Below are 16,564 nucleotides of genomic sequence, written 5' to 3'. Positions count from 1 at the left end.
GAGAGAGAGAGAGAGAGAGAGAGAGAGAGAGAGAGAGAGAGAGAGATGGTGAAAGAGAAACCCTGAGATAGGAGAGCAAGAGACAGAGAGAGAGAGTAGAACGGGAAAGGAAGAACGGGTAACAAAGAATGAAAGACCAAAAAATAAGTTTGAAGGAAAGAGGAAAGAGAGAAGGTGGGTAAAAGATGAGGGTTGATGACAGAAAGAATGAAACCAGGGCTTCTCACCCAGCGGTTCTCCTCCTGACACTCCTTCCTCCAGTCCTCCGCTCCTGGTTTCATGAGACCGTGTTCAATGTTTTATTTTATGTTCCTGTATTAGTGTTCTGTTCAATGTTAAATGTGCGGCAAAGTGTCGTTGAGCATTATTATTCTGAACTGTGATGTCTGAGAGAACGAAGGACAAGAGCAGGAGCTTCAAATATGATTTTTTTCTCCATAGTCCCCTAGTGGGGACACGTTGGTGTCTGCTGAGCCACGATTGACGAGCGGACACTTATTGTTTGTGACAGGAAGTGGCGTGTGTATGTGTATGCGTGAGGGTGTGTGTCTGTATTTGTCTGTGTGTGTCCGTGTTTGTGTGTGTGTGTGTGTGTGTGTGTGTATATTAATGTATGCGTATGTGTCTGTGTGTGTGTGTGTGTGTGTGTGTGTGTGTGTGGTTGTGTGTGTGCGTACGTGTGTGTGTGTGTGTGTGTGTGTGTGTGTGTGTGTTGACCTCCTGTGTCGACCTCCTGTGGACGATCAGCCCTGCTTTTGTCTCTCTGTAGGCATCAGCCTGCTGGTGCCCCGAGGAGGGATAGCTGAAGACACGAGCTGGGAGATGTGCATGATCATCAACCAGGAGGACAGCAGGTGAGGCCCACACTGAGGCTCTGAGGCCGCCTGCCACCATCCCCTCCATGTATACACACACACACACACACACACACACGTATACACACACACACACACACATACACATACAGACACACATACACAAACACACCAACCAGTGGTGGCTGGTGGTTTTTAAAGTGAGGGAGGAAGGACTGCGCGCTTAGTTGCCATTGGTCTGCGCATATGGTGGCATAAGTATGTGAGACTCAAGTTGTTTCAGGGTGTTTTGGTGAACTACAAAATAGAAGGGAGGGATAATTATGTGTATAAAATTGATACAAATCCACCAGTGGCAGTATTGAACTTTGAAAGCTGGTGGGCAGCATGTCTTGGACTACAAGGGCAGAAGGAAAGGATGCAAAGCCAATTAGTCAAATCAGGCCTACTCTTGATTTGTAAAACTAAATAAAAAAATCTGAAGCTATTGGTTGTAATTTTCTTGCTGTTTATTTTCAGCTACAATTGTTTTAAGAAAAATGAAGACCAAAAGTGATGCCATTTAAAATGCAGCATGCTCTGAATCATTCACTAACATCCTTTCCACAATATCAAACGATCACAGTAACAAACAATTAAAAGAACAAGAACACACTGAAGGCTAACATTGTTTGAGGCAAATGTGGATGTTAATGGATGTTTCAGAATGTTGGTCATGGTGTTTGTTTATAGATCAAGTCAATCCTCCTTGCTGTTTGTGTTGCAAAGATATCAGTGACCTGGTCATACCAAACGGGATATATTTAAAGTGATTTCAGAATAACGGCATGTGTAGCTCCACGTTTTCACCACCCTTTCAGACGGCTTGGTAACCCAATGGAGGAGTGTCGAAAAATAGGTAGGCTCAGCACATTTATTTCGGGACCTTGCCCAACTATTGGCAGTGGAAACACCAATATAAGCGAACAAAGCCGCACCGAACCACAACACTCGGTGGAAACGCCAATATAAGCAGAGTCGCACTGTACCGCAACGAACCGCTCGGTGGAAACGAGGCATACGACTGAACGGATTTGTTGGTTCTCATAGCGTATAGACTTTAGGGGATAAACCCTCCCTCCGAGCTGCTCCACAGCCAGGGCTCCTGCTTATTGGTTCATAGCGCAGCCAGGACTTCTTCTTATTGGTTCATTAGTGCAGCCAGGGCTCCAGCCTATTCGTGAATAGACGTTGACGCGATTCAGATCCCTTAGCTAGTCCCACCCACTCAGAGGAGGACTTTCCTCTTCTCTCCCATTGAACCCCATGTTATCCACCGGCCGCCAGTAGTTCCCGAGAAATTAATGGGAGTCAATGGAGGCTGAGGGAGGAACGTCCTCCCCGAAGTAATATTCAATAGGAGATAGGGGGTGCTAATTAGGGATGTGAATAACTCAAATTTTTCATGGTCGAATAATCAGTGGGTGGTATGAACGAATAATCGATTATTCGATGTGTGCCGACATTCACAAAGGCAGCCATGGATCATCGGCAAGAAATCACTTAATATCTTAAACGCAAAAAAACAAACTTTAACAGTGATCAGTGTTTGTGTTGTATGCATATATATTAATATTTATGCTTGTGTATATTGTTTTTCTGTACATGATTAATAATAATAAAAAAAACTAATAGTGCTACAGAACCAACATTAGTTCCGTCCGTTAATTCTTGTTTATTTGAATGGGAAAAAATGTTAACAGTCCAAATGTTAAAAATCGACTTGACCCTCAGGAACGAATAATCGAATAATCGAATATTCTGACCCATCCCTAGTGCTAATGTCCCTTTACCCAGGGAAACGAACATTACATATACAAAGGCATTAAAGTAGTCATATTTAAGGGCATTAATTCATTACAGTACTCTGGGCAATCTACATTTTTTATTCTCAACAATGTTAAGGAGGATCTTACTCCCTCTCCTCACTGGAGAAGCCTCCACTGACACACACATACATACACATGCACACACACACACACACACACACACACACACACACACACACACACACACACACACACACACACTTACACATACACATGCGCATACACATACGCATACACATATGCATACACATATGCATAAACACACACAAATACACACACACATGCATACACATACGCATACGCATAAGCACACACACACACACACACCTGCTCCATGGTCGGAGTGGAGCTCTCTGTTGAATTTACCTTCTTCATTCTTTTCTTCTTTCTATTGTTTCTGTGCTCTTCTCTCCTGTCTTTCTTTTCTTCCTTTCCTTGTTGATACATAATTCAGTTTTTGTCTTTCTACTTTCCTTTCCCTTTTGTTCTTTTCATTTTTTTCTCTTTCTTTTCTCTGTTACACATCAATACAAACGCACGCACACAGACAGCGGGGGGGCCTGTCTGCTGCATGAGAGGCAGCGCATCCCAAAGGGCTTAGATAAGACGAAGGAACAACACAGACTGAAGAAATGTGTTCCTGGGCCGCGGTGCGTTGACGCCTCAGAGAGGAAGACGTTAAGTCTGGTCAGTTATTAACCTGTCACCGGTTAGCCGTCACCACACTAACCCGTAGCTTCCACTGGAGACGTTGGAGTCCGCATCGCCTGGGTCTTTGAGAATCAAACTCGTGCACACCCCCTTTTTTCCCCCTTTTCCTGTTCACCGCACTTTAGTTGAGCAGGTTTTATTATTACGATGGGAACTCATGGAGGTGCAGACTGGGGACCATCTCTTCCCTGAAAGACCCCTGAAAGAGTGGGTGGAGGTGGTGGAGTGGAGGAGGTGGAGTGGGTGGTGGAGGAGGGGTGGGTGGAGGAGGAGAAGAAGGAGTGGGTGGTGCTGGAGGATCAGAGGGACCTGCGCTCCATCGGACCAGAAGCTGTCAGTCAATCTCCTCCCTATCGCCAGAAACCCAAGGAGAAACCAGATGCTTCCTCCCCCTGTTGTGTGACCATCTGCATGAGATACGTCTCTCTCTCTCTCTCTCTCTCTCTCTCTCTCTCTCTCTCTCTCTCTCTCTCTCTCTCTCTCTCTCTCTCTCTCTCTCTCTCTCCCTCTCCCCCCTCTCATCACAGTTGAGGAATAAGAATCGATCGAGGGTCCGTCGCTCGCCCGCTCCGCGGCTCGTCGCGGTCTCAGATGTCCTCCGAGCCGCTCCTCTGACCTTCCCTGCTGAGTCGGGGTCGTCTGGCGGTCTTCTCAGGGGACCCCCGGAGCACAATAAGACCACGCTGTCAAACTCCCACAGCAGATCTAATGTCATTCGACATGTGGGACATCCATTAGAATCGGGGGGGTGGAGGCGGGGGTGGGGGGGGGGGGGGTGGATTTGCATGTTATTTTATAGTCTCTCGGGGTAACGGAGAGGATGTAAGCATCATCCGTACCTGTCACAGCCGTTAGAGAGTAGCTTCATCAAAGGAGTCGGACCACGACAGAGCGGTGGCTGACGTAGTTGTGGACCTTGTGAGGCGTTTAACCGACCTGTTGGGGTACCTGTTTTTATTTGACTAATTGTGTTGCTAAAGGTCCTCATCACAGTTTCTTCTCTATCAAAGAAACAACGACTGTGTTAAAGTAGGTGAGGTTCACCTTGGCATTATTTGTGTTAAATCGCTCGCTTAAAGATATGTTTATTAAGGCTTATTATAATAACACAAGAAGTAGTCCATCAAGGACGCAAAGCCCTACAAGGGACAGGAGATGAGAGAGGAGCAGAGTGGTTGGCAGTGGTTGGCAGCTGAAGGGACCCCTTGTCCCCGGTGTGTGTGTGTGTGTGTGTGTTACACACACACACTCTCATGGCCCTGTTGGCTTGATGGGCTCACCTGTCACCAAGGCCGTTTCTGACACGACACAGAGGAGAAGGAGAAAGGCTGCTTTCCTCTGAATGGAACGACTGGTCCGCTCTCCTCTGGAGGAACCGTCCTCCTGAAAACCGCTTAGAGAATAAAAACGAGAGCAGTTATGCCAACAGTTTATTCCTGTTAGTGAGTGATGTAACATTAAGTAAGCGATAACACAAAAATACAAAATTGTGTGTGTGTGTGGGTGTGAGATCAATCTGATCCTAAATCAGGCGCTACCTACTTTCTGGGGGGTATGCAGACACATAGAAGGCGCCCCCCCACCACCCCCAAAACACTTTCTCTTTTTTTAAGTTTACGTTTACAAATAAATATAAATAATTGATTCATGGACTTATAAAACACAATACTTTTATTACTGACTTCCATTTTAGGTTTCATATTACAGCAGGTGATCAGCTCAATCAAAAACAAAAAATAATGTAGCCTATAATGATGTAATAATAATGTAATAACATGAAAAATAACATGAAACAGCAGCTCAATACATTCTGCACAAAAGCTTGTGCTTTATGTAACAAAACCATGGGCATTTAGGTTTTTGTGGCCTCACTAGTTTAATTATTCCTACCTGATGTCATCACTGGTCTCCTCTATAGCAGATGCCATCACCACCCTCATGTCTGTCTCCTTCACCCCTTGCCTGTGTTTTTTTCCACTAAGTCATATTGTCGAACAAGCCTTATTTAATATCTTTGAATAAATTACACATCTTGCTGATGCAATTTTTCATTATAAATAATATTTAGAAATGAATCACTTGGCTGTTGCAAGTGGCTGTTCCTACACTTCCACCTAATATTAGACCAACCTGTTGCCTTCCCCTGTCTGTCCTGATTCTTTCTCTCCATCCTCACACCTGAATGACATGAACTTTGTGTTTCAAAAATACAGCAGTCAAACCACATAAAAAAAAACTGAAATTAAAATTTTAAATGATATCCTTATTGGATACATACTATATGAACATGTTGGACCCAAAACCACACAAAGAAATGTAAAAACGTAGTTTAAAAATTATATTATTTTTAAATATGTAGGTTAATGGCCGCCACATTCGAATCATCATACTTTTAAGCACGGGAAAATAATATTTTTGTATCAACTTTATAACTCTTTGTTTTTACTAGGTCTATTAACATAAAACAAAGACTGGCATAGAGATTGAAGCAAAACAAAATAACCACAAACAAGTTTCTTTATTTTTGTCATGATCTGTTATATTGTAGGCTAAATTCTGATCAGTACACAGCTGCAAGACAACAGTAACCTGTCGTTTTACTAGTAGTAGCTTTAGCTAACCTGAATATTTACAAGCCTCCTCTTGATACACTGACATAACTTACCTACTGTCTTTCAACCACTTTGAAAAGCTTTCTTTCATCCCTGCGCACTCTTTCTCCTTCGCAATCTTTCTTTTTCTATTTTGTGACCCCGAGAGCTTTCTTCTCTGCCTCTCCATATTAGGTACCAGTCATCAGATGACAATACGATTCAAATGAAAAGACTCTCGCGCTTGCCTCCAGTGCGTGCTAGAGGGCGTACGCACTGGAGCGCAGTGTGGGGAGAAGGAGGAGGGGGGAGGGAGGCGAAGGAGCGCCTAATCAGTGACGTGCCTCTGTTATTGATCAGAGGACATTAATCATATCATTTACACAAACGCTGTTATATACAGAAAATGTATATGCTGGTGTTGTTTCTGAAGCATGCTGAAATACTGACCTGCCAGGGCACTTAACGTCAGGGCACTTAACAGCTTAAGAGCAGCCCCCAGAATCGCCAATAGCCCATTGTTTATATTATTCATTTTTATGGAGCTATTTCCGAGGGAGCAGAACCCTTCCATGTCCTTCATGCTCACCAATGCATCAAGAGGAAAAGCCAAATGTTTCAAAATGTAGCCCGGGGGTCCTGTCCTTTACACCCATGGACGGGGGGGTGCTTAGAGCGTTTCATCATGCTCCCCCTCCACCCAGACCCTCCACACCACAACCTGCTCAAGTATTGGCCTCAGCGCCCAGGACACGTTTTGATTCATATAAACAGATAACGCACACACACATCTCTTCTGTTGTTAAGCTGTGGTTTGGAAACTCCGTCAGCAGTAGGAGTTGTTTTCTGTTTGTGTGTGTGTGTGTGTCTGTGTCATGTGTGTCATTGTGCTTGTATATCTCCATCTCTTCTGTGTCACATTGAGTCTAATCTGTTTCTGTTCCAGGGATCAGACCCGGGCGTCTTACACGTGTCTCCTTGTCTCTGTTGTCGTGTCCCCCCTCCCCCCCCATAGCCCGGAGCCAGAGGAGGAGGACGAGGTCCTGCTGAGCCCGGAGGTGACCTACGGCCCCCCGGGGCTGGACCTGTCCTGCCCCGTGGCTCTGTCGGTGGCGCACTGCGCCGACCTCAGCGGCCCCGCCGACGCCGCCTGGGCCGTCCGTCTGAAGAGGTGGACGCCGGAGAACAAGTGGGAGGTAACCTCGCCAACAACACAAACAGTCACTAGGCGAAGGAAGGAGGAGAGAGACGACCGGAGCAATTTTCCTCCCAAACCTCTCCTGAGGTTGGGGAAGGAACGCCGGAGGAGTGCTCCGGTCGTCTCTCTCCTCCTTCACTCAGATGGAGAAGAAGGAAAACGATAGTCACCAAAAAGTCAACTTTATGGTAAATCTCAAAATATGTGCCAGACATACAGAGGAATCTAAATTGTGTTTATCTCCAACACACGGTGCAATAAGAACAAAAGGAAACATTTGGTAAAATAAGATGTGTAATATTTACAATAAGATAAGTAATATTCACAATAAGGTAAGTGATATTTACAATAAGATAAGTAATATTCACAATAAGGTAAGTGATATTTACAATAAGATAAGTACTATTCACAATAAGTGAGGTGCCTCACTTTGGTGGTTATGTATCGTCCTCTTGTTTTTGTCAAACAGTGTCTTTTTATTGGCGGTGAGGGGGAGGGAGGGAGGGGGGCACTGAGTGCAGAGCCGTGGTTTCGGCCCCGAAAATACCAGAGCGTTATGTAATTCGGTTGACATGACAACACTGTCGACATCAATCCCGGAGAATGCGGTGCGATGCAGTAGCGATGGGGCAGTGGATCCTCTGAAGTCCTCGAAGCAGTTTGTTTCAGAACAAGCTAATTATTTTGCATCTATCATGGAAATGGTGTTCCAGCCTTTGGGCTGTCAAGGACATGGAGCCGGCTGCTGTTTGATATTTCAACGGGTAAACCCATAAAGTGACATGGCCGGCGCTCTGACACCCTCTTCTTTGGGCTAATAACATGGATGGAAAGACGCATCAAAATATGCAGGCGTACTATATTTTTTGTCTTTGTGATGAAGTGAAAGTTTAGTATACCTGCAAGTTTGGAGATTGTATTACAATCTAACAAGAGATATACATGGCGTACACAGTTTGTTTTAATATAGAATCACATTCTCACATTTTTTCAACACCCTTCAATAGTTTTGTATCGCTAAATTTATATCTGATGCACATTGCATGTGCATCGGAGGAAGATTATTTCCAAAGGAAGTATGAGTTGCAATTGTTTTGGAGGTGGGGTGGTAAAACAAAGTGTGAGAGTGAGGCTCCTCACATGTAGCTCCTTCAAACACCTCATCTCATCACACCCATACCTATACAGAGCTGTGTTAGCATCACCTCAAACAACTCCCAGACACGTAGAGGAGCAGACTGGGAGACCATTTATTCACCACTCTGACATCAATCTGAACCACATCCTTTCTTCCTTCCATTCATCCATCTAAACCCCTATTCATCCATCCATCCATCTCTCATTCATCCATCCATCATCCATCTCCTATTCATTCATCCATCCATCTATTCTCATCCATCCATCCATCTTAAACCTGATTCATCTATTCATCTCCCAATCATCCATCCTCCTTTCATTCATCCAGCCATCTTAACCCACATTTATACATCCATCCATCCATCCATCTGTATTCCATCCATCTCATATCCATCCTTCCATCTCCTATTCATCCATCCATCCATCCATTAATTCATCCATCCATCCATCCAAACTTCCATCCATTCATCCATCTCCTATTCATCCATCCATCCATCCATCCATCTTCTATTCATCCATCCAGCCACATTAGTGCATTCCCCAGTAGAATAGCCTCACTTGTGTTGTCATATTTAGCTAACCCCATCAAAAGACTTTGGGGACCTCATAGGGCAGAATAACCCTCCGCCCCCGCCAGAGCCACACACTCTTCTGTGTTGCCTGCCGAGAAAGCCTGTGTGACTTCCCCCCCCCCCCCCGGCCCTTGTCACTGTGTGTGTGTGTGTGTGTGTGTGTGTGTGTGTGTGTGTGTGTGTGTGTGTGTGTGTGTGTGACATTTACACAGGGTGTAATTCGCCAGCAGAAATGTGTTGCACAAAAGGGAGCCATGAAAAGAGCCATCATTTATGTGTATTATACGCCATCGGGAAAAAAATGAGATGAGAAGAGAAGGAAAAAGAAAAGAGTCCGGTAGGAGAAGTCAGTGAGGAAGAACAGAAAGAAAGAGGGATGGCTAGGGGAGGGAGGATTAAGGCAGGAGACTGATGGAGGGAGATCGGGAGAGGGAGGGGGAGAGGGAGGGAATGAGTTGTCCCTCAAGAAGAAGCAACAGCGTGACCCGTCTCTGTCAGTGTGAAATAATGAGCAATTTATCTCATGCAAAATGCCTCCACGATCCCTGCTCCCCGGGCTCTACTGACATTACAGCTCTCTCACCCTCTCTGTCTCTCTCTCTCTCTCCCTCTCTCTCATTCCCTCTCGCTCTCTCACCGTCTCTGTCTGTCTCTCTCTCTCCCTCTCTCTCATTCCCTCTCGCTCTCTCTCTCTCTCTCTCTCTCTCTCTCTCTCTCTCTCTCTCTCTCCCTCGTCCCCCTCTATCTTCATTTATCATCGTGTCTCTTAAACGTGTCCTTTTCTACGACTACTATGTGAGGGTCCTAGCCCTCTTATTGGCCGCTCTGTGGGGAGGGAATGGCACAGAGAGAGGCTCCACGCTGCAGGAACGCTTGGAGGACAAGGGCGGGAGGAGTCTGTCATTATTTTCACTTTGTTTCCCCAAATGAAAATGTATTTCTAGTGAGCTGTACACGTTTTAGATTGACCAATCAGAATGCAGAACACTACCCTACAGGCTAGTACACGACATCGCAGGCTAGTGCACGTCACTACAGGCTTGTACACGTCACTACAGGCTAGTGCACAGTACTACAGGCTAGTGCACGTCACTACAGGCTAGTGCACGTCACTACAGGCTAGTGCACGTCACCACCGGCTAGTGCACAACACCACAGGCTTGTGCACGTCACTACAGGCTAGTGCACGGTACTACAGGCTAGTGCACGTCACTACAGGCTAGTGCACGACACCACAGGCTAGTGCACGAGACCACATGCTTGTGCACGTCACTACAGGCCAGTGCACGGTACTACAGGCTAGTGCACCTCACTACAGTCTAGTGCACGACACCACAGGCTAGTGCACGACACCACAGGCTAGTGCAGTGGTTCTCAACCTTTTTTCAGTGATGTACCCCCTGTGAAATATTTTTTCAGCCAAGTACCCCCTAACCAGCTTTTTTGGTTTGGCCTTCTTTGCCACTTGTCCCTCCGTGTTTTCAAAAGAATTGCTGCTACGCTTCAACCACGATTCCATCGTTGATCCAAGTGATTGACAGGTGATGCCAGGTGGCATATGACAGGTTGGGTCGAACTATCCTGGTATGGGGGAGACTCTGGGTTTTAAGGATAATGAAATTGAATAGCCTACAGAATATAAAATTCATTTTATGAACTTATACTTATATTTTCCTGAAATATCTATTAAATAATTATTTTTAAAGGATTTCTGCATGGATGCTACTTTTTAAATATATGTATATTTTAAAATCTCACGTACCCCCTGGAGTGCCTTCACGTACCCCCAGGAGTACACGTACCCCCATTTGCGAACCACTGGGCTAGTGCACGAGACTACATGCTATTGCACGTCACCACAGGCTAGTGCACACTACAGGCTAGTGCACGATAGGGCTTTGACTCCAAACTTTGTTATTCGAATATAATTTGAATATTTAAAAAGGGTTAGTTAATTATAATATTCAAACAAATATTAGGCAGCCCTTAATATTCAAACATTCATTATTTTTTGTAAACGGGACGTAGACCGACTCATTTCACAGATTCCTGTGAGACCAGGTTGCCTTAATTACAAAATAAAAATAAAATAAATGTCAAGGGAAAGAGGCAGTGGTTGCAAAAAGTATTTTGATCGCTTATTAAGTTCACTCATTGCTTATAATGGTTTATTCGTTTCCCAGTATCATTTCCTTAATTTAGAAGACAATTTTGTTCATTTTTGAATTATAAAATAAAATAATTTTTTTAAGTTGTTTTTGAAATTATTGGAAGCGAGTCAAGCTGACCTTGCCTGCTGTACCCACGGCCCAAAATAAAGAACAGCCGAGACAATATCCTTAATTCAAACATGCCATTTCATTTGGCCTCAATTGGCTACGGATGCAAACTTGGAATGAACATGCGCAACAGGGATTTCTAAAGGTTACTGTACAGTGGCGGAGACTGAAGGAGCTGAAACATCACTACAGTGGAGCTAAGAAGGTTCTACGAGCGATTCAGACCAACCTTACCAACGAACGACGTAGGCCTAAATAAACAGTTCAAGTTAGGCGCAACGTGATATGGAACTCTGCAAACTGATTGGACGTCAAAGCAGTTATGTATATGCCCATTATACAACAGTTAGGAACCAATCAGATCGCTTGATTTAAGCCACCTGTTTTATAATAATAAATATTTTAATAGATTTGAATATTAATATTAATAAACAAACAAACTTTGAATGTGATTTTTGGGCAAAAGTCAAAGCCCTAGTGCACGACACCACAGCCTAGTGCACAAGATTACAGGCTAGTGCATGACACCACAGGCTAGTGCATGACACTACATGCTAGTGCACAATAGTACAGGCTATTGTACAAGACTATGCCTCTTTCTGTCTGCCCGCTCTCCCTCACTTCCTCTTCCCCGCTCTTCCTTCATCTAGGTCCTAAAACGTAAATCTTGACCGTGCTTAACCTTCATTTATGCTTGTTTTATGCCGCCATTAAATGTCTGTCTGCCCGTTTGGCACCTCTTGCACTCCCTCTATCCCTGGAGTGAGGGATGCCTCTTCTGCGCTCCTCCGCAAGGCTCCCTCCCTTTAGGATTTGGGGAGGTTTTCCTTGGTCCTTCAGAGTGGTGGGGTTGGCAACCCTGAAGCCTACTTGAAAGTCACTGCACGTTGATCCAAAACGCCGAAATCAGGGCCCTAGCGTACGGTGCGTACGGCTATCCGTCACACACCCCTGAGACTGGAGGTCTGCAGTGCAGAATGGGCGACCGGGGACCCAGATCACGGACGTGAGTCAGTCCGGTGCCCTCCATGTGATTTGGTAAAACTCTGCCACCGCATCATTACGGGGGCACCAGCCACTCGCTCTCAGCACGCCATGTGTCACGCCGACCGCCGGTCACGCTCAAGTGGGTCCCAGTGGGGCCCAGGAGGGTCTCAGCCCTCAACCGGGAGGGGTTTACAAAAACATTGCTGTCTTCCAATATCCACAATATCCATACCTACTACTTGAGTACACTTAAACGTAGTACACTATCCGCACTCACTGAGTGCACTGATTTTCAGATGTCAGTGTTCTTCCAAATCGAATACTCTGTGGTGCACTAACCGGAAATTACGATCACTACTGCCACCGCGGCTCCTCCCCTTTGAACGGTGAACTCTTTACGCATAGTAGCTATAAAAAAGTATAAAAGCTATAAAAACTACAAAATGACTCGATTAATGCTGGCTATGTGGAAAATGCACCGACGTTGGCTCAGCCTGGCTCCACCCTCTTCCTCTACGTAGCTAAGATGGCTGCTGTTGAGTACGCAAAGTGTGCATCAATCCACACTCCGCAGTTTGACCGTTTTGAGTACACCATCCGGGTCCTTTCAGTACACTTCTTTTCGCCCCGATTTGAATTGGAACGCTCTACGTACTCAAACTAAGTATAGTGAGTACAGATAGTATGGATATTGGAACACAGCATATCTCAAAGATTAATCATGAGTATGCTCGAAGACAGAGGATAAGTGTTCTATGTTCGTGAGAATGCAAACGTCTTTGGGTGGGGTCTGGTGCCCTGAGGTACCTTCAGAGGGGGGGTCACAGCAGGAACAGGTGGGGTCTTGAAGCCCGCTCAGCACTGGGACTGGGACTGAGGGCTGCTTGTTCCAACATGGCTGACCAGGTGCTTGCCTCAACAGGAAGTGATGTCCTTCGACGAGGAGAGCACCTCCAGCTACGGCCTCCTGGAGGCGGAGCGGTGCCACCTGCTGCTGGGCCGCCCGGGCCGCTACGCCCTGGTGGGCCGGCCCCTGAGCCAGGCAGCCGCCAAGAGGCTGAGGCTGGCCGTGTTCGGGAGCCCCGACCTCAGCAACCCGCTGGGCTACAACCTGAGGGTGTACTGCGTGGACGACACCCCCCACGCCCTGCAGGTGAGAGGGGAGGGAGGGAGGAGGATTATAATGATGAGGAGGAGGAGGGAGGGTGATGATGAGGAGGGTGATTATGATGATGAATAGAAAAAGGAGGGGGCGGAGGTGATGATCATGATCAATTCAACAGTTTTAGGTTTGAATGGTAGTCTGGACATTTGGTTGGGGTTTAGAAACCGTAGGTTGTTGTTTTAGGATTATTTTGAGGTTCACTGTTTGGCATGTTTACATTAACATGAACGTATTTACGGGTTCAGCTTTGATGCTTTTACCCAAAGTGGGTCAATACTCGATGCACGATGCTCAACACAATACAATACAAAGCGAGGAAACACAAGAAAAGTCCAACTGCTGTAAGGCAAGGCAAGGCAAGGCAAGGCAACTTTATTTATATAGCACTTTTCATACACAAGGCAGACTCAGAGTGCTTCACATATAAACATTGTCATACAATAAAAGAAAACAATAGTTAAGTAAAAAGTAAAATAGATAGAAAATAAAGGCAAAGTTTAAAAAACATTTTAGAAAGGCAGAGTTAAAATAAATGCATTTTAGAAAGTGAGAAAATAAAGGCAAAGTTAAAATAATAAATATTTAAGATTTAGCAGAAAGCTAAAGCAAACATAAAAGTCTTCAGTCTTGTTTTAAAAGCTGTCAGAGTTGGGGCAAGTCTTAAATCCTCAGGGAGTTTATTCCAGCTATTTGTTGCATAGTAACTAAATCCTGCTTCCCCATGCTTCGTGTTGACCCTGGGGATAATTAACAGATTGGTCTCAGAAGATCTTAGTGGCCTAGAAGGCTTATGTAGTGGAAGCATATCAGTTAAATATTTTGGCCCTAAACCATGTAGGGATTTATAGGTTAGCAACATGATTTTAAAATCAATTCTCTGACATACAGGGAGCCAATGTAATGATTTAAGAATTGGTGTAATATGTTCACATTTTTTGGTCTTTGTTAGAACTCTAGCAGCGGCATTCTGAACAAGCTGTAGTTGCCTTAGAGTTTTTTTTGGGAGACCTGTAAGGAGACCATTGCAGTAATCAAGCTTGCTAGTGATAAAGGCATGTACAAGTGTTTGTAAGTCTTCGGTAGACATGAGCCCTCTAAGTCTTGCTACGTTTTTAAGGTGATAATATGCAGATTTTGTAACTGATTTGATGTGAATCTCAAAGTTTCTGAAAATGTGTATGTTTCTAAACTTCCACTGAGCGACTGGGCTGAGTTCCTCAGAACACGAGGTTAGGGGCCGTCAGCCTCCATCCAGAGACACAGCAACACAGTGCAAATCCCTCATAACAGCTCAAACATCACAGTCCACAACTCAGCCATGCAGACGTCACAGGTCTCCTCCAGTCTTCAGACGGGTTCTGTGAGATAGAGGGGGATTCTGAAGGTTCGTCTTCGGTTTATTGTGCATACACACAAAATACTATAAAAAATACGCACAATAATACTATAAAAATACGTTTTAACGTGTAATAATAATAATAATAATTATTATAATTATTAATAATTCATCTAAACTGAGTCCCTTCCCAAAGAGAGGGACTCAGTTGAGATTAATCAGTTTAGACCAATTAGTCTACTGAGTGTTGAAGGGAAGGTCTTCTTCAGTGTTGTGGCTCAGAAATTGACAAGTTATCTTGAAAAGAATAGACTAATTGATACCACAGTATAGAAAGCTGGAATCCCTGGTTTCTCCGGATGCTTAGAGCATACCAGTATGATTTGGCACCAAATTCAGTTAGTGAAGCACGAGAGGAGAGACCTGCATGTTGTATTTTTGGATTTGGCTAATGCCTTCGGGTCAGTACCACATAGTCTGTTATGGGAGGCCTTGAGGCCTGATTACTTTAGTATCCCAGGTAGCATTAAAAGCCTAGTTAAAGCATATTTTCTGGATATTAAACTTTTTTAATACAGCAGAGTACACCACAGGGTGGCAACAGCTCGAGATAGGAATTATGGCGGGATGTACAATCTCCCCACTCGCCTTCACAATGGAGATGGAGGTTATTATCAGGGCCTCTAAGTGGGTAGTGGGTGGGGAGAAGTTGCAGGGAGGGCCACGCCTCCCCCCAATTAGGGCTTTTATGGACGACATGACAACCATGACGTCAACCGCTCCGTGCACCAGCAGGTTGCTGGATAAGTTAAATAGCAATCTGCAATGGGCTAGAATGAAGGTGAAGCCAAGTAAGTCTAGGAGTCTCTCAATCGTTAAAGGGAAGGTAGTAGATAAGAAGTTTGTTAAGTTATATTACTTATGATGTGCTCCCATCTCCCCAGAACTTAAATCAATGGTTTGGTGAGGATGAGGCATGCACACTATGTTCCCGTGTGTGCAGCCTCCGCCATATCCTATCAGGGTGCAAGGTAAGTCTCTCCCAGGGGCGGTATACGTGGCGTCATAACCTGGGTTCAGCCAGTGTTCAGCAGGCAGCCCGGGGGGCGGCCAGCGGGGCTCCAACGCACCTCTGCCGCGGCAGCAGGGCTGGGCGAGTAGCCCCGGGGGCGGCCAGCGTTCAGCAGGCAGCCCCGGGGGTGGCCTGGGCAACAATTCTTTTCTCCTCCATGTCGCGGCTCCCAACTCCCTCCCAACCAACCCGACGCAGACAACCGCGGGCAACAATCCCCTTCTCCTCCACTTCGCGGCTCAGTCTGTACTTAATATTGACGTGGAAGTGGAAGAACCAGAGGCGTCTGAGAACCCGACGCAGTCGTTTGAGATTCATAATATCATCCGGAGGCGCAAACAGCTTTTGACCATGATAATATAAATTATATTATATAGATATCTAAATATAATATGATATTATTTAGATATAGAGCTCCAGGACTCCCGCCAGAGCACCAGGAGTGTTCAGTGTTCCACTGTAAACACTAGCGCATGGTACCGTGGCCGCAAGCTGCTCAGGGCCACACCCCCACCCTCCACCTTCAAACGCACCTCTAAAAACGGTGCGTTTGTGGAGAGCTCATTGTGGGACTGGCTCGTAGTGGCTGTAACTCTGCACCAAGGCTGAATTTCTTGAACGTCTTCAAGTACTGTATTAGGGGCCCACTAATACCTATATTAAAGCATCCATAAAATAGCATGCCATGGGACCTTTAAGAGCCAGTGCATTTGACTTGACGAGTTGATATTTTGACAGCGCGTTTTCAGTCTCCGCTGAGACAGATGCATGACCACATGAATATTAAACTTAAACTTCAGAAACACTGATTCGTCATGGAAATTGCGGCAAAG

General features: G+C 45.3%; 1 protein-coding gene across 1 annotated transcript in view; it reads left to right on the top strand.

Moving 5' to 3' along the window:
• The window catches only part of LOC311367331 (netrin receptor UNC5D-like), a gene marked incomplete at both ends in the record, with an annotated part of 166,265 nt that overhangs the window by 141,221 nt on the left and 8,480 nt on the right, over positions 1–16,564 (top strand). The window contains 3 exons of the mRNA XM_084486158.1: positions 770–854; positions 7,001–7,181; positions 13,081–13,311. Coding sequence (XP_084342284.1) covers positions 770–854; positions 7,001–7,181; positions 13,081–13,311 — 497 coding nt within the window. The remainder of the gene's footprint in view (positions 1–769; positions 855–7,000; positions 7,182–13,080; positions 13,312–16,564) is intronic.

This window comes from Micromesistius poutassou (genome assembly GCF_964030765.1).
Source record: "Micromesistius poutassou genome assembly, chromosome: 22".
Classification (NCBI taxonomy): Eukaryota; Metazoa; Chordata; class Actinopteri; order Gadiformes; family Gadidae; genus Micromesistius; species Micromesistius poutassou.
This window is presented reverse-complemented; position numbering and strand designations above follow the sequence as displayed.